General features: G+C 36.4%; 1 protein-coding gene across 2 annotated transcripts in view; it reads right to left on the reverse strand.

Annotated features, from left to right (window-relative positions):
* THNSL2 (threonine synthase like 2) overlaps positions 1-18675 on the reverse strand; it is a 557708-nt gene that overhangs the window by 65040 nt on the left and 473993 nt on the right. For both annotated transcript variants that reach the window (XM_044062109.1, XM_044062108.1), the window contains one exon: positions 17062-17187. In XM_044062109.1, the coding sequence (XP_043918044.1) occupies positions 17062-17187 (126 nt within the window). The remainder of the gene's footprint in view (positions 1-17061; positions 17188-18675) is intronic.

Raw genomic sequence — 18675 nt, forward strand, 5'->3', positions numbered from 1 at the left:
GGAGGTGTAAAACTATGAAAAGTTTTTTTAAGTAATGCCAGAAGTTTGAATAATAAATTAATGGAACTTGAGGCTAGAACAGACGGTTAAAACTATGATGTTATATTTATTACAGAATTGTGGAACACTGACATAAATAAGCCTCTGTCTCTTCCTGGCTTTACAGGGTATCATTGTTTTTAGAAATAATAACAGAGGCGAAAGGGTTTCTACATATGCAAACTCTTTTTTTAGTCATTGTCAAGCACATATTTTGGAGATTATAGAAGTTGGCATAGATTATGGTACATTTAATTTTATTATGTTGGACTTTTTTTATATATTCCCATCCTTAACTAGAAATGAGCTGGTTCTTTGCATATTTATTTTCAGTATAATTGTGATATGGTTATGGATGACCTGAATGCTGATTTTATTGATTTGGGTGAGTAATGAGTTTGGCAGTGATGTTATTTCCCAAGTGATGAGAAGTATTATTGTATATGAATATACACAGTTGGTGAAAATTCCTACAATTAAAAACAATATACTTGATGGCTGGGTTTATACATGACTACATGAAAAGAGACATTGAGGAGCTCTCTGATCATGCAGCCCAAGCTGGTATGACCCTGACCTTGAGTAGCATACTACCTTCACCTAGAATGATACCACAATACAAAGACAAAATGATCAATTTCAACAACTGGCTAAGCTTCTGGTGTCATTCTAAGGGGATCCAGTGTCTGTCTGCCTGGGATGACATGATAGACAAGCCTCGCTGTTTTGCCAGAGATGGGTTTCACCTTTCACCCCTAGGTTTTTGAATACTGGCCAAGGCTCTTGCCATCCCCATAGTGCCTTTTTTAGGCAAGGCTCAAAGGACAAACCAACCACCGTAACCAGCACAGGTAACCAAAAACGAAGGGTAATGCTACTCAACGCTAGAAGTCTCAACCTCAAAATGCACACACTCAAGGCTCTCCTCAGCATGGAGAAAATCGATGTTTGTACAGTGACGGAAACCTGGTTCAAGGCTCAAGAGAGCACCCCAGCACTGCCAGGTTACAATTCATATCATACCTTCCAGCCTCAGTTACCGGATTGCAGTTCAAAGGGCGGAGGTGTATCCATATTCATCAAGGATACCCATATCTCCAGGTTAGTAGCGCAGCATGATGCCCCAGAGATCATCCATGCACAACTATCAGCAGGCAAAACCACATTTCAAGTTGTAGCCGGTTATAGATCACCCACCATGTCCCAAGATGCTCACTCTGCATTCCTTGAGACATTGGAAAATATAAAGGTCCTACCCAACACCATAATCTTGGGTGATTTCAACTACCCTGGTATAGACTGGGCAAACTATCAATGTTCCAACTCCTATGCTCAGCGATTCATAGAATTTATAAATTCAAATGCCTTTGAACAACTAGTATGTTCCCCCACTAGAGGGGACAACATATTGGATTTAATCATCACAAATATGGGTGCCCATTGTACCACACCCGTTATCACCCCCTCCATGGTCAGATTCGACCACAAACTGATAACCCTGGACATTCTCACTCCTCCACCTCCCCCAATCAAAGAAACCATAGTCAAAAACTTTTCCAAAGCAAACTTCAAACTACTTGCATCCGAAGTGGAAAGCTTCACTATTCCCTTGCAGAAGGATAATGATATCCAGGATGCGGAATTCTACACCAAGGCACTCTATATGCATCTTCAGGATTGCATGGACCATGGTATCCCAAATAAAACCAAGACTCCTTCCTCAAGCAAGAAGAAACCAGTCTGGTGGACCCCGGCCATAAGCAAACTTTGCAATAAAAGGAGGAGACTTATACAAAAAAAGGCCAAATCTCAAGTAGAAAAATCATCCCTGATCAGCATTAGTAAGAAATTGAGGGCCCTCATCAAGTTGACGAAAGCTAATTTTGAAAAGAAAGTTGCTAAGGATGCCAAGGATAACCATAATGCCTTCTATGGCTACATCAAAAACCTAAATGGCGACGCTCAGGTCTGTTCTGAGCTAGTACAAAATGGAACAAAATACACTGACCCTTCTGACATTGCCAACATCTTGGCTGACAGGTACAGTGCAAATTCTCCCCCCCCCTCACCACCTACAGGGCCTATTACCATTCTAGGGGATTGTGTAAGTCCAATTATTACTGATACATTGGTTAACAAGGCTCTACCTAAAGCTAAAAACACTGCCTCCATGGGACCAGATGGTGTCCCAGGCTGTGTCATACGCAAGCTCCAAAAGGAATTAACCCCGCATCTTAATACCCCGTTCAGTCTCAGCCTCTCCACAGGATATGTGCCCATAGAATGGCACACAGCAATGGTGGTCCCGCTACACAAGGGTGGGGCCACAACTGACCCTGGGAACTACCGACCAATAAGCCTGACCAGCCTGATCTGTAAGGCTATGGAGCGAATCATTATGGAACTCATAAATGGAGAGATTGGGAACCTCCAGTCGCTGGACCCCACACAGTTGGGCTTCATCAAGGGCAGATCATGCCTCCTGAACCTGGTGGATTTCTTTGAGACAGTTACTCAGGCTATAGATAAGGGAAAGGAGGTACACACGGCTTACCTTGACCTTGCTAAAGCATTTGACACCATTTCCCATTCAGGTATTATTGATAAGCTCACCAGCCTGGGCATAAACCCTTACGTCACAAGATGGATCGCAAACTGGCTCTAAGACAGACCCCATAAAGTAAGAGTAGTGGGATATATGTCCAAATCCAGACCAGTAACGAGTGGTGTGCCTCAGGGCTCTGTCCTGGGGCCCCTCCTGTTTGGCCTATACTTCTCAGAAGTACAGGCAAGCACGGAAGGGCTGTGGCTGACTAAGTTTGCAGACGACTGCAAACTGGGTGCTATAATAGAGTCTCCGGCCGACATGGAGATCCTTCAGAAGGGCCTAAATGAGACTGATGCATGGTGTCAAAGCCATGGTCTCAAGCTAAATGCAAAAAAATGCGTAGTAATCCTCTTTGGAAAAAACAGAGTAACCACAAACTACAACATAGGAGGTAATCCCCTGAAATCTGAAGAAGAAATAAGGGATCTAGGGACCCAAGTAGATAGTCAGATTTCCTTTGATAACCATGTTGCCAAAGTGGTTAGAAAATCCTTCTATGTGACCCATCTGATCATGAAAGGGTTCGCATCAAGATCTAAGGATATAATGGAGCCCCTCTACTCTTCCCTCATCAGACCCATTATTGAGTACAATGCACAAACTAGAATGTACCTGGCTAGACATCTCCAGCAGCTGGAGAGACCACAAAAGTACCTAACCAAGAGGATTACTGACCTCAAACAGTTGCCCTATGCAGCACGATTGACAAAACTAAGACTGTTCTCTGTTGCATACCGCTTTCTCAGAGGTGATCTCTGTCTAATGTACACAGCCATGTCCAACCCAGAATTGTTGAACATGCTCCATCTTAGCAAAACCAACTCTACTTGAGCTACATGCTCTAGGGATATAAACCTCAACACAACAATGAATAGAACATGCTGGAGGGATAGATTCCCTTTGCAGAGACTTCCCTTACTATGGAACAGGGTCCCGATCTACATAAGACAGAGCCCCTCACTATCACTCTTCAAGAGGAACCTTGATGAGTGGATGGGTAACAGAAAGTTCACACCGGGGATCACACCAACAGCACTACTAGATAGGGGCGAAGGGTAAATGAGACTGATGCATGGTGTCAAAGCCATGGTCTCAAGCTAAATGCAAAAAAATGCGTAGTAATCCCCTTTGGAAAAAACAGAGTAACCACAAACTACAACATAGGAGGTAATCCCCTGAAATCTGTCTAGGAAACTACTAAAGGGGCGGTGAATACCGCACAACGTGGCTGGGCTAATATATGCCTTTGGGCAGATAGCCCAGTACCAACCTATAAACCTATGAACCTATACCAGTCTAGAATAGAGCCATAGTACATCTGAATACAAGTTATGAGGATCAGACCATTTGTGTGTGTTGGGATGTCACTAAGTTAAAGAAGAAGGAGTCTGTTGTTAAAAACAAATAACTCTAAATTTATCAAGCTGACTACACAGGCTTAATGAAGTGAGCAATTGAAAGTGGCAAGAGAAAACGAAGAGCAAAGAAGTACAAGAAGGTTGGAATATATTCAATTAAACGATTTACTGTATGGTTGGTTTCTAAAACTGGTAGGAATTTTCAGAAGCATTCAAAGTGATGGTCAAGTAAATTAGATAAAGTACTAAAACACGAACTGTCATAAAGTGTCTGGACTCAAAAATGGAAAGACTTTATTCACAAAATAAGTTAAGTGCTTTCATTCATTTCATATTACATGGACTTCTTCAGAACTAATGAAAACACATACTTCTTTCCTTTTTTATAGCTTCTAAGTAACAACATCACAATGTGCCTTAAAGATACATTACAAGTTACAATAAATTAATAACATTGTTTTTAACACTTTAACTTACTACTCAATAAAAGTATATGCATATATGAATACAGCAAATTAATAAAAATATATAAAAAATATATAACCATCACTGTAATATATGTGAATTGTTGCTATTTTTTTAAAAAAGAATAAACAGTTTTCATGGTTATCTATTTTTGATCCTCTTACTAAATCCAAACCTCAGATCAATAAAAATTGAATTTGTATGTATTGATATAAACCAGCCTAAAATGTTATATTTCTAAATGCCTATAGATAAGCTATACTAAAGGCACAGACAGCAAAAATTAAAAACAAAAACAAAACAAAACAAAAATAAATTTATATATATATATATATATATATATATATATATATATATATATATATATATATACACATACACACATACACACACACACATATATATATATATATATATATATATATATATATATATATATATACACATACATATATAAATTATATAAAATAACTATACAATTTTATAAGTCACAACCATAAAGGAGTATCTAAACATATTTTCTGAAATATATATTCACATTATTTATTTACATTATTTAATGAGTAACCTGATATTGATCAACTGATCTCATTGTATGCTTTTCTAAATTTTCTAAAGTCCATGGCTTTAAGTTTAAGAATGCTAACAATGGAAAGATTTTCATTAAGTCCAGGAGGATCCTGTGAGTTTACCTTTAATTGCCATATTAATTCCCTTATTTAGAGAAGAAGAAGAAGAGGTTCTTACCTCTTTTAGGAACAAACACTGGATAAACTACCTTTGGATTCTGGGAGCCTATGTTCAGGGTTCACCATGGGCCAATACCTTGAAATTATTTTCTTTACTTGGTGATTTAAATGTGGTAACTTAAAACCAAACTTTTTGTGTAATTAGAACATGAGTTTGAATCTTTTACAGTAAGCGGCTGGCCTAAACTGGGGTTAAATCTCACATACCTTAACCTGGTTACCTCATTCTGAATACCTTCAATAATGTAATTTGGGTATCCTCTGGCCCTGAACATATCAGCCAGCTTTTGACACTTCTCTGTAAACACTCTTTCATCTGTAATCATTCTAGAGATTCAGGCATATTGTCTTTTTATTAAAGATCTCCTTTAAAATTAAGGGTGACAACTCTTCAAATAGGAATTCAAAAAAAGTTGGCTTTCTATATATACTGGAATGCATTTGGCCATTTTGCTTATAAATTAAAACATCAAGGTAGTTAAAGTAGTTGTCATAAGCTGTATGTGTAAACTTAAAGTAGGTAGTACTGGCATTGATGTAATTGATAAATTCATCTAGCTTAGAATGAGAATCCTTCCACAATATAAATATATCATCCAGGAATCTTGTATACATAAGCCAACTATGCTTAAAGTAAGGATTCAAAACATAGCTCTTCCATGCCCACATTGCGATGTTAGCATATAAGGGTGCACATATGGCACTCATTGCCACACCCTTAATCTGCTTATAGTATTTCCCAAAGTAAATGTAATTACTTTCCAATACAAATTCCATGAAATTCATTAAGATTGTATATTCAATGACAGAAACCATAATACTATTAAGCAGGGCTTCTGAAAAACTGTCTAAACCTTCCACTGAAGGAATACAGTCAAATAACTCAACTACATCAATACAAACAAAAAGAGCTCTTCCATCATACATTTCTGGGGTAAATATTCTAAGAAAATCCCAAGAGTTTCTTAAAATGTGAGTCTGCTCATAGATGAAAGATTTTAACTTTTGGTCAATATAAGCTGCTGGAGGATAGGTTTCAGATTGTCTAGCTGACATAATTTGCCTTAGGGGAGGTTTAAAATGTCCTTATGTTCTTTTGTTATGCCAAAACAGGGTCATATTCACTTTTCAAAATGTAACAATTTAATAGAAGGTCTTCCAAGTATAAATTAATCTTCTGATGTACTATATGAATCTCACTGAAAGAAACTAAATGTTTAACAAGATTTCAAACATTTTCTTTGAATAGTCCATATTATTCATAAGACAACACCCTCACCCTTATCATGTTTCATAATTCTAATAGAGGAATCACCCTTGAATTTATTCAATAAATCCAGCTCATCTTATTTCAGACTGCAGTTGATGCAAGAGGAAGCTTGCTTGAGCTTGTAAACATCACATCTGCATAAATGTTGAAACAAGCCCAGCAGAAGGGGCAAGGGAGTTGTGAATGATTTTCTTTTTGCAAATATCAATTTTGACCTTCCTCTTGGTCACCATACTTGATTGATAAACTAAGCTTTCTACAAATCATTTTGACTCCAGGAGGCAATCAACAGTGTTAAATCTCATGGAGGGTACATAGGTGAAACCCTTTTCAAACATTCTAAAATGAGTATCAGAAGTAGTCTCATGGGAATAATTAAATATCTAAGCCTAATGAGTTGTCCCTTGACTACTCCTTTTTTCATGTGAAAAGGATGTAAGCTTTTTTTATGCAAATATTGATTTGCAAATGTGGACTTTCTGTAGATCTTACTTATAAACTGTCTAAAGGTCAAGTCATAGGTCAAATTTACGTCAAGAAAATTTACCCTCCTATGGAAAACTTTAAAAAAGTCGTGGTACTATTTAAAAATTCCACAAATTTTTCAAAAATTTCTGATGTACCATGCCAAAGGAAAATTAAGTTGTCTATGTAATGACGATAAAATAAAATATTCTTACCAAATTCCCAATTGGCCATTACAAGGTTAGCATATGCTGGAGCAACTTTGGGTCCCATTGCTACCCCAGCAATTTGCTTGTATAATACCTTGTTAAATGTGAAAAAATTGTTGTCAAGTACTAAGTCCATTAGGGTACAAATTGTATTAATTTTGATGTTGTCCAGACTGCTATGTTTGTTTAAGTATTCTCTCAAAAAATCTATTCCTATTTCCTGATCAATGCATGTATGCAATGACACTACATCCAAAGATGTGAAACAAAATGCCTTGCCTGATGGTTCAAAATCTCTTAGTAATTCCAACAAGTGCCATGAGTCTTTCAAATAATACTTGGAAGCTTGCACAATGGGATTAAGTATATAATCCAGCCAGGTTGAAAGAGTTTCGGTCTTAGAATTGTTTGCTGAAATTATAGGTTTAAGAGGGGGGTTCTGGCTATTCTTTTGTAATTTCGGAATACCAAAAAGATGAGCCATTTTTGGATGTTCCACTAGTAAATACGTGTAACTTGAATGATCTAATTCTCCCTGACAAAACATGTCAAACAAACATGTGTCTAATTTTATGAAACTTTGATGGACAAAGTTAATTTCCACTTTCCTATATGTTTTGTCATCAGTCAGCATGTCTTCCATAGAAATGTTATAGATTTCTGTGTCCATTATTACTATTTTACCACCCTTATCAGCCTTCATGACTCTTACTTATTTATTTTATTTATTTATTTATTTTACATTTGTTAACCGGGCTGGTCCAGCTGGATACATGTCCATTTTCAGTGGAGGCCCGAGGAGAAAAGCTCCACTATCTACTACATGATAATTAACAGTAAATTGTCAAATACATACACATATTCACACATGACTGACAGTATGATACAGAATATTTAGGAATAGGCAAGGAAAAGCTCTACTATCTACTACATGATAATTAACAGTAAATTGTCAAATACAAACACATATTCACCCATAACTGATAGTCTGTTACAGAATATTTAGGAATAGGCATGGAGAAAAGTACACAGTGTAATGGATATACAAGCAAACACAGAACTTAGGACATTTGTATAAGATAGAAAGAGGAAGGTAAAAGGGATAGTGTTGTAGATAGAGTAACAGAATGGATAGAGTAATATAGTAGAAGTTGGTTATTAAAAGAGGCAATGTCAAGTCGATTAGGGAAAAGGTACAAGATAAAGAGGGCATGTCTTAGTAGTACAGGTATTGTTAAAAGAATAAAATAGGAAAAAGAAAGATATGTGTATAGGAGATGGGAGCCATGATAATCAGCTGGGGTAGTCACAAGAGCAAAGCCAGTGGTTGGTTAGGTAGTGTTTTAGTTTAGTTTTAAATATAGAGATGGAGGTTTGGGATGTTAGGTTGGGAGGAAGTAGGTTCCATTTTTTACCAATTGAGTTGGGGAACATAGATTCTCCTGCAGAATTTCTTGATTGAGAGGTTTGAATTAGAATTTTGCTCAAGAGAAGGTTTTTTAGGTTGTTATAGGGCTGGATAAGGGTGGAGAGCATAGGAGTGTTGCCAGGGTGGTGCAGGGCTTTCTGGGCTATAGAGAGCTGGTAGTATAGAATAAGGTGAGGTAGCTCTAGCCATCCAAGATGGCGGAGGTTTTTGCAGTGGTGTGTTTTATATGGGGAGGATGTGGCAAATCTGGCAATGTTATTATAGGCTGATGTAAGTTTATTGATGTTATATTTAGTTAGGTTTGTGTAAATAGGGGAAGCATAAAGTAGCGTAGAGATGAGATGCTCTGGCTATGGTAGTTCTTGCCTCAGAAGTAAGGAAGGATTTGATTCTATACAGTGAACCTAGTTTTCTATTAGTTGTTTTATGGTTGACTTGATATGTGAGTCAAATTTGAGTTGGTTGTCAATAGTTATGCCAAGGAGTTTGGTCGTTTCATCTGGGGAGATAATGGTACCATTGTTTGATGTAAGAGAAAAGTTAATAGGGGGGGATTGGTGTGTAGGTTTGAAGAGAAGCAGTTTAGTTTTCTTAGGGTTTAGAAGTAAACAATGATTAGAGAACCATTGTTCTATGGTTGAAAAAGTTTTTGGGTAAGGAGGTGTAAGTCATCTTGGTTGGAGGCAGAACAAATGATGGTAGTATCATCAGCGTATTGAATGCAAGTAGATAGGGGTGACATGGTGTAGGTCATTGATAAAGATGGAAAATAGAAGGGGACCTAGGATGGAGCCCTGAGGAACCCTAGGGAGGATGGTAGGAGCTCTGAAAGATTATTGTTCCATAGCACTGCTTGTTTCCTATTCTCAAGGTAGGAAGTAAACCAGTTAAGTGCAATACTATCGAGAGAGATGGATTTAAGTCGGTGCAGGAGTAGTTGGTGGTTCACCATGTCGAAAGCTTTAGATAGGTCTACAAAGAAGGCTGATGAAGGTAGATTGTTGTTTCGTTGTGATTAATGGATTCAATAAAGGATAGTAAGGCTGTGGTGGTGCTATGGTAGGGACGAAATCCATGTTGGCAGTTAGCTAGCAGATTATTTTGAAGGAGGTGATTGAGTAGTTGTTTATGGATACACTTCTCCATTATTTTTGCAATGGGAGAAAGAAGTGCAATAGGGCTAGTTTGAGTATTCAAAGGAATCCCCACCTTTGAAGAGTGGGATGATGTGGGAGATTTTCCAGAGTGAAGGTATGGTACTTTCTTTAATGGTTCTGTTAATTAGTAAAGAGATTGGATATGCAACTGCTTTAGCTCCAAGCTGGAGATATTCTGCTGGGATTTTGTCGGCTGAGGGAGTGGAAGGTTTAAGTTTTTGAAGTAGGCGTAGTATATATGATGTGGGTATAGGTTTGAGATGAAATGGTGGTGGGGTACAGTTAGAGGTGTCTAGTAAAGAGGGGTCAGGGTTTTGCTGGCTAGCTAGATTGAGTATTGTAGAGGTGAAGAAGTTATTAAAGGCATTAGCAGTGTTTAAGGGCGAGTCAGGGTGGGAGCCTATTGGGCTAGGAGTTTCTATTTTGCCAGGATAGTAGTGAGTTTATTGTATTCCAGAATTTCTTTGGCTGGTGTTGGGAGGAATTTTGTAGCTGGATGTAAAATCCTTTTATCTTGTAGGATGGCTAGTTTAGTCAGGTTTCTTTATTGTTTGTAATTAAGGTGGTCAAGTGAGTTTCTAGTGGTTCGCCATTTAGTCCAGGCTTTGTTTCTACTAATCATAAGTTGTTTAGTGTTTGTTGAAAGCCATTTTGCCGTTCTAGATTTCATGCGTATAGAGCATGGGGGCATGCTGATCAAGAATGGTAAGGAAGGTGTGGTTGAAGTGGTTAACAGCGTCATCTAATGGCAGGGTTTGCAAAGGAGACCAGTTGACTAGGCTTAGTTCATTTTGAAACTGAAGGGGATCAAAGATTTTTTGTTACGACAAAACGGATGAGAGGTGGTTTGGCTAGAATAGTTTTGTGTCTAATTATGTATGTTAGTGAGTGGTCACTAAGGTCATCTGGTAGTGTTCCTGAAGTGTATTTTTGGTGGGGATTGTTTATTAGGATCCAGTCAAGTATGGTTTCTTTATTGCTGGTTTTATTAGTTCTAGTTGTAGAATTTATGGTTTGATGGAAACCATATAGGTTGATGTGGGTAGTTGGATAGGTTTGTTTACATGTGTTCCAGTCAATGTTAAAGTCACCTAATAGTATAGTTTCTTGAGGGAGAGTTATTGAGAACCAGTTCAGTAGGCTTTCTAATACTGGAGGGTTGTTGCCTGGGGGAAGGTACGCGCAGATAATATTAATTGCTTTATGTGGATTGAGGGATAGTTTGGCTATTATAATGTCTATGTTAGTGTTATCTGGAGGGGTATAGCTGGTTTTACTTATTTCTAGTCCAGTTTTGTATAGAATGGCTACTCCGCCTCCTTTTTTCCTAGTGCGGTCTTGTCTAAGGCGGTCTGTTTTCACTAAGAGTCTTTAAAGCTTTTGCTTCTGAATCTTCTAAATTGTATACATTGATGTTGTGTCTTATCGCCCTAAACCCTGCTTCACAAATGTTTTGAAAACCTTGAAGAGTACCTATGAATGGAGGATTGTAGGTACTGACTTTTTTGGGCCTGTAATAGGAACTTTGTACTGAATGTCATGCATAATGTATTTTAAATTTAATTTTCTTAAAGCTAGTCTAAAATCAACCAAAGTTCTAGCTACATTGAAGGAATTCCCAGTAATAAATGAAAAGCCTTTCTTTAAAAGCTCTACCATGGGCTGTTGAAGGACTAAACTTGACAAATTGTGAATTTGAATATCATATTCAGAAAAATCTGAAGCAACTACCATTTTTTCTTGCTTCTGCCTCTTCCCTTCCCCTTGTTCTGCACTACTTTTGACCAAGTTGGCCCTCTCTTGTTCCCCTGTTTGTCCACCAAAAAAGGAGCACCACTATTCGAAGTATTAGCCCCTTCATTGGTACAAAAATTTGTGACAACTTTCTTATTATTGTGCAAATCACCATTCAGATAGTTTGTCATGGCACCATTATTGTTGTCACTTAAAGAAATATGAGAACTGTTGTTATTTCCAGCATTTAAACCGACACTAGTAGTAGAAGAACTGTTCCCATTATTCCCAGTCTCTAGGTTTGTGTTTTCATTTAAAACACTTATAACATTTTTGTTATTCACAAAATATGCAGTGTTGTTAGCATATGCTGAAATATCACGTTTAAACTTTTTTTGCTTTCTAGCCACTATCGTAGCTCTCTGCCTATCAGCTTTTGCTACAATACCACAATACAAGTTGTAAAAAAAATGAAAACAGGAGAAATTTTTTATCTTATTATCCAAATCATTCATTTTGTTTTTAACATCTTCAATTTGTTTGCGATAGTGTTATATTAGCACATTCATAAAGTTAATACCAAAGTCATTGAACATATTGACTAGTTTATGATATAAACTATCCCCAAAGTTGACACAATTGGGGAACTTATTAGTTCTCAAACCTTGTGGAACACATTTACGTTTCACACTTTCACTCAAGTAACTAATTTCAATGTCCAACATGACATATTTTAAAGTCAACTTCTCCAAATCGTAAATAGTTTGTTTACAAGTCTTTTGCTCAAAAATAGAGCCGGAAGAAGTTTCTTTACTTACAGAACCATTTGCTTCAAATTCTGCTATATCTGCAAATGGATTATTTATGTTCTTTAAAATGTGGTCCAAAACACCGTTAGGACTTAACGGCAGCTCTTCAGCCCGCGTCTCACTGACTTCTGTATCCAGTGTACTGGATACGGTCTTCCGACTATGTCCTGAAGCATTTGATCCCTCTGTCGATCTGCTGCTACCTATAACTGCACTTTCAAGACCCCTCTGAATGGCAGTGGTAATGACAGATGTAATCTGCTCCGAAAATTGAGCAAAGCTATTTGGAACTGAATGGGTGGAAAGATTCAACAGTGTGTCCTGTGACATACTTTTGAAAGCCAAAAGGATTGAAACCACGAACCACAAAACACTTAGAATATAAAACAAGAAGGACTGTCACAAAAAGTTAACAAAATAAGCGAAGACCCAGATGGTAAAATCCAATGTGCTTAGAAAAATACGGACACCAAAGTTAGCACTTTCATTCACTTTATTCCACGTGAACTTCTTCAGAAACAATTAGAACTCCACCCAACTTGCAATTTATATATTAATGAATGAATCACATGCTATATGATGTCACAAAGAAGGTTTTACACATATGAAATGAAATAAATGTAATACTTGTGAATATATTACATCAATACAAAAACATTTTATAAATAATTATAACACTTGAAAAATCAAAGTGTTATTTTCTCATTGTAAAAAACATTTTATATTAATTGACTCATTTAATCCAGGAGCAAAGTCTGCTCCTAGATGTAGCTGCCAAAGAGACTCTTTACACTCTAAAATAACTTTACTATCCCCCATAAAAGTTCCCAAAGGAACATTGTCTAGAACAGAAAAAGTGAATTTCTTAAAGTTGTTACATGCTAGTGAATGCTTGCCCAACACATTAGCTATATCTTTTTTCTTTATAGCTAAAAGGTGTTCACTAATTCTTTTTCTAAAACATCTTGTGGTCATGCCTATATAGTAACTTGGACATGTCGAACATTGAGCTATGTAAACCACCATTTCGGTATTACATGTATAATAATTTTTGGACCAATAAATCCTTCCTGTGTGAGAAAGCTGAACTGAAGAAGAATTACTTATGTATCTACATTGCCCACAGTTATTACATGCATAGGTAGCTTTAGCTACAATTTTCCTATCTATATTCCATTCACTTTTTATGGCTCCCCATTCTAACATACTTTTGATGTTTTTAGTTTTTTTAAAAACGAAATTGGGTCGTTCACCTATAATCTTTATCAAATCTGGATTCCCTAATAGAACCTTCCAATTCTCCACTATGATGTTTTTAATAGACCACATTTCATTTGTAATGGGTAAAACAAAAGCACATGAGAATTCTTTGTTAGGAACAACTACCTTCCTATTTGTAGTGTTGTTGACTATAGGTACTGATGGTCGAAAAGACAAAATAGGACAAGCTTTGTCCTTTCTAAGTTCCATCACTTCATTTACTATGACTTGTAACCATGATGAATTATAGCCCCTAGCCATAAAGAAAGTTCGTAACATTTCTGTCTCTTTAGAAAAGATTACATCCTGGGATGTTAATCTACTAAGCCTAATGAGTTGTCCCTTGACTACTCCTTTTTTCATGTGAAAAGGATGTAAGCTTTTTTTATGCAAATATTGATTTGCAAATGTGGACTTTCTGTAGATCTTACTTATAAATTGTCTAAAGGTCAAGTCATAAGTCAAATTTAAGTCAAGAAAATTTACCCTCCTATGGAAAACTTTAAAAAAGTCGTAGTACTATTTAAGAATTCCACAAATTTTTCAAAAATTTCTGATGTACCATGCCAAAGGAAAATTAAGTTGTCTATGTAACGACGATAAAATAAAATATTCTTACCAAAAATATTATTATCAATGAACTTACTTTCCCAATTGGCCATTACAATTTCTATAACTTATATTACCCTGCAATATCTGCACTATATGCTGTCGCCTTGGCATCATGCAAACACAATTCACTACTTAAGGAAAAAAGTAAAAGCATTAGTTGTGGCTGCCTTAGGTAGCTCAAAAATGCCAGGTGGTTTTGTGTGGCTAGCAGGAAGCTGGATAACAATCACTGAAGAAAATGCACTTGTCAGGTAACTTTCTCTATGGCACAAGTTGTAACTGAAGTGAATTGACAGAAATAAGGTATATGAAACATTGTTCAAATCCTGTTTGTAGAACAGCTTCCCTTAATGGACAATATTTAATTTTTAATAGTAATTCATTTTAAGGAACATTTACTTTCCAATTGGCATCACACAAACATGATTTACTACATAAGGAAAAAGTGAAAAAGTTAGTTTAGATTGACTTAGGTAGCTCAAAAACACCTGGTGTCATTGCTCTATCCCCCCAAAAGAGAGAGTTCTTACTTCAGTAAATCCACTTGACAGATATCAAATTTTGTGGTACAATGTGTAAATGAAGTGAATAGAGAAGAATAAGGCACAACTGTGCTTATGGTGTTAAATTTAGAGCACAAAGGTGGAATGCTGAGCAGTCTAGCATATCTGTGAAGTGCTACAGCTGTGGGCTTTTGCAGGTGGATTATATTGGGTCTCTGTATAAGGCTGAGGCTTGGAATAGCTTAGTGAATGCTGTCTCCACTGCATCTGGCATTCCTCGGAATGAAGAATAATGCTGTCACCACTATAATGACCTTAAAAAGCACAAGCAGGACCTCCTAAACTGATGGGAGGCTGAATTTAGGACTAAGAAACACCCGCAGTTGTGTAAGTATTCTGATCCATAACCTGCCTATGATATTGCAATAATTATCAAGCCAGTCAATGCATTTGCATATATTTATCTTCTTTCTGTTCTCGACAGCTGCAGAGGAGATTACTGAGAACCATGAGGTGCAACAGGAGAGATTAGCTCACCTCAGAGAGGCACAATGTAATCTTAGGAAAATATGATGCGGATATTGCTTGACTGAAATAATTAAGAAGAAATTATCCAAAATGAAGGGTCACTGGAATTCCATTTTATTAAATGTGTTAACCTGACTACTATTCAAATAGTTAACAGAAAAACTATGTAACATCTAGGCTTCAAAAACTTTTGTTCAGCATTTGTATATTATTAAATTTAACACCTCTTTTCAAAAAAGGTAGAAAACATTGAAACGTAATACCGATAAAGTCAACATTCTGAAGAGCTAATACAATAACACATGAATGCTAGGTAAAACTGCTTTTGCAGTGGGAAAGACTCACCTGCATTCACAGCCTAGAGGCTGCACTCCATACGTTCCTTAATTTTACAGTGTAACTTTCAGTTTGCACTACCTTGGGGAAAAACATAAACATGCATGCACCTTTCAGCAAGGCATTGCCAGCCTGGAAATAGAAAATTAGGACATACTAATGTGTTATTAAGTATAGACCCTGAAAGATTATGTTGGCTGCCTTTTTTGCAATTTTTGACTGAATTGATTTGCCTGTCTGACCTTTTTACCCATTGCTTTGGATGTTATTAGAATATTTTGCAGGCACCTTAATGTTTATGAACATTAAGCTTGTTTTAAAATCTGCGTTTCTAAAGTATAGCCAAACAATCCACCTATGTTTTACTGACAATGTAAAAAAGAAGCTAAAACATTTATGTAGTGCATGGAGAAGCAATATTACACTCTGAAACTGGGAAACAGATGAACTTATTAAGCGCATCTGTAACATGAGACCATATTGTAACAGCACTTAGGGGGTGTGTAATACTTGTTAAACACCACCTAAGAGCTGCTACAATTGGGTCTCACACTACAAGCTATTAACAGACAGTGCTGGCTGACAAAGAACTGTGACAGAAAATAAAATACACTTTAGTTTCTGCCTTCTAATATGCCTTTCAACTATCCCCAAATTTGTCTCATATATTTGCTCTGTCCCTCTTATTTTTTTTTCTGGTGAATCACTGAAGATTACATTTAGCCAAAACTGCCAACATTACAGTTTCATACATCTTATTGTTCAGAAAATGACATGTTCAATGAAAAACCCATTCTTCTATTAACTTTTTAAGTTAGAGGAATAGCTAAAAATGTCTCTAATTTTTATTTCTGCATCACACAAATAAGGAAAGGCATGTGCTGTTGTCTGACAGTGCTCAAGTGCTTTACTGGCTTTCAGTGCAAGTAAAACAATTTCAACTTGTTTTCTTTAAGCAGTAATACATAGAGCAGATAAAGCTGAAAGACTGGTATGTCCTTAAAGGATCATTTGCATATATCTCATGGGCCTTCTTTATAGGACGTTTAACGTATTACACAGGGAAGACTCTAGCTTGCCTGAGTCTTTCTTGCAGCTTTTACTGAATCTTTTGGAGGCAAGAAGATGTTTGAACCTGGTTTATCATTGATGCAGCTGAATGTCTTATACCAATACTAATGAGCAAAATACTGTGTTTGTGTGTGTGTGTGTGGGCCATGACAGGGGGATAGATTGTCACTTCATTAGGCAGATTAGAACTAGGTATACTTTCTCTCTAATAGTCTTTCTTTTCTGTTTTATTTTCTGCTTTCTTTTCCTGTCAATGTACAGATCCAATAAGAACTGAGCACTCTTCAAGATATTGTCATGTACTTTGCAGCATATTAAATCAGTAGATAATGTGAGTTTTGGCATACCACCTGTCATGAAAATGCTACATAACTGCATTTAGTCTTACATAAACACATTATTACAGTAGTCAGACTGACACAAATAAAAATATTTGTCTGGATTCTAAAAATAACTTACACTTTTATGCAAGTATGCTGGAAGTTGGAGTCTCTTAGATTTTTCAAATTCTTCCATCATCTTTTTTATTAGGGGACTATCCATGCCAGACAATAGCCAGAATATTCTTTCCAGGTTGTAGGGTTCCTGCAGAAAAAAAAATTACAGAGAATTTCATAAGGTATCATCATAGGGCAAAACAACATGACCTTTGAATTCCTGAAGCTAAATGACAAAACATCTCAGGTAACTGAGCATGTGCAGCAGATCAAATGTGACTATTTGAATTTCTGGTTTTGCAAAATAGCTAGTTGAGTCCAATTAAAGCCTTTTTATCACAGTTTGCTGAAATTGTAATTAAATTAAAGAAAGAAAAGATCAGGAGTACAATATCAACAAACTATTTCAAGGGGAAAAGTAAAAAAATAATTCTAATGAGATCAAATGGCTTACAATATCGGGGTACATGTTGACAGCAGTTACTAAGATACAGATACAAAGGAAATGCTTGTAACATCTTCACTGGGACTGCAGAAAGCTGCTCGAAGAAGAAAGTCATGTAATATGCAGCCATACAATAGACTTATGGGATATTTAAAGAGGTACCATACTATATATTAAAGTATATATTAGTTCCCCTCTTTTAGAATTAAATGTACAATACTTTATACCAAATACTATTGTCTTGATTATTCCAAAGTATGTAATATGATATACTAGCCAATTCCTCTTCCTATTCCCATTTCACTACTGCATCCAACACTATGTACTACCCCATTTTATAAACTCAACTATCTATGTTAGCAGTCTTAAAATGTAAGATCTCCTCACACTCTAGCTAAACACCCACAGGCCAATATTGTGCTACCTCACAAAAGTGTTAAACTTTCTCTACTAAGCTTTTATCTATGAATCCAGTGATTTCCATATGTATATGTAATACATCATCTTGTTTTTTATCGCAAACTGCATAAAATCAATTGTATAAACTGCAAGTATGAGATTGTGTTTCAGTTTAACATAGGATCAGAGATGCTTCACTAATGTACTTGTCCCCAGTGTAGTTCTACTCTTTGTTTGCAAAACTCCAGCATGTTGAAAATATTTCCTTTATGTGAACTGTACCTTAATTGCTGCTAGTTTCACTGGAGTTTTCTAAAATATTTTCCATGTTTTAAACACTTCATGCTTGGGTGCCAAACTTTAAGCATTACCTTCTGAATTACAATTGTACATAATTAGAAATTGCTACATTGGGAAAAGTTCTTTGAGAGTAAACTCTCAGGCAATAATTGAAAATGGTCCAGATGGATCAGTGCTTTACCCAGTAAACAAATTCAAACTAACAAATAAATGTAATACACTATGTGCAAGTCCCATGTTTCCAAAACACTTTATCAGTTAGTACTAGCAGCAGTATTAAGTCAGTGTTTGCTGTCATGTGTAATATCCTGGCATGTTTAAAATCATGACATCTTCTACAAAGGTTAGCAATTCTCCCACTTCTTTTTCTAGTGGGTCTGTTAGCAGACACAGTCATTTCATGCTGAGTCATCTGCACAGGTAATATACTGCCAGTCCGTGTAAGGTTTTGCTCCGAGTATTATAAGTGTATAGAATACTTATATATAATAG

Source organism: Protopterus annectens, chromosome 2.part1 (assembly GCF_019279795.1).
Source record: "Protopterus annectens isolate FY-2018-M chromosome 2.part1, PAN1.0, whole genome shotgun sequence".
In the NCBI taxonomy this organism is placed as follows: domain Eukaryota; kingdom Metazoa; phylum Chordata; order Ceratodontiformes; family Protopteridae; genus Protopterus; species Protopterus annectens.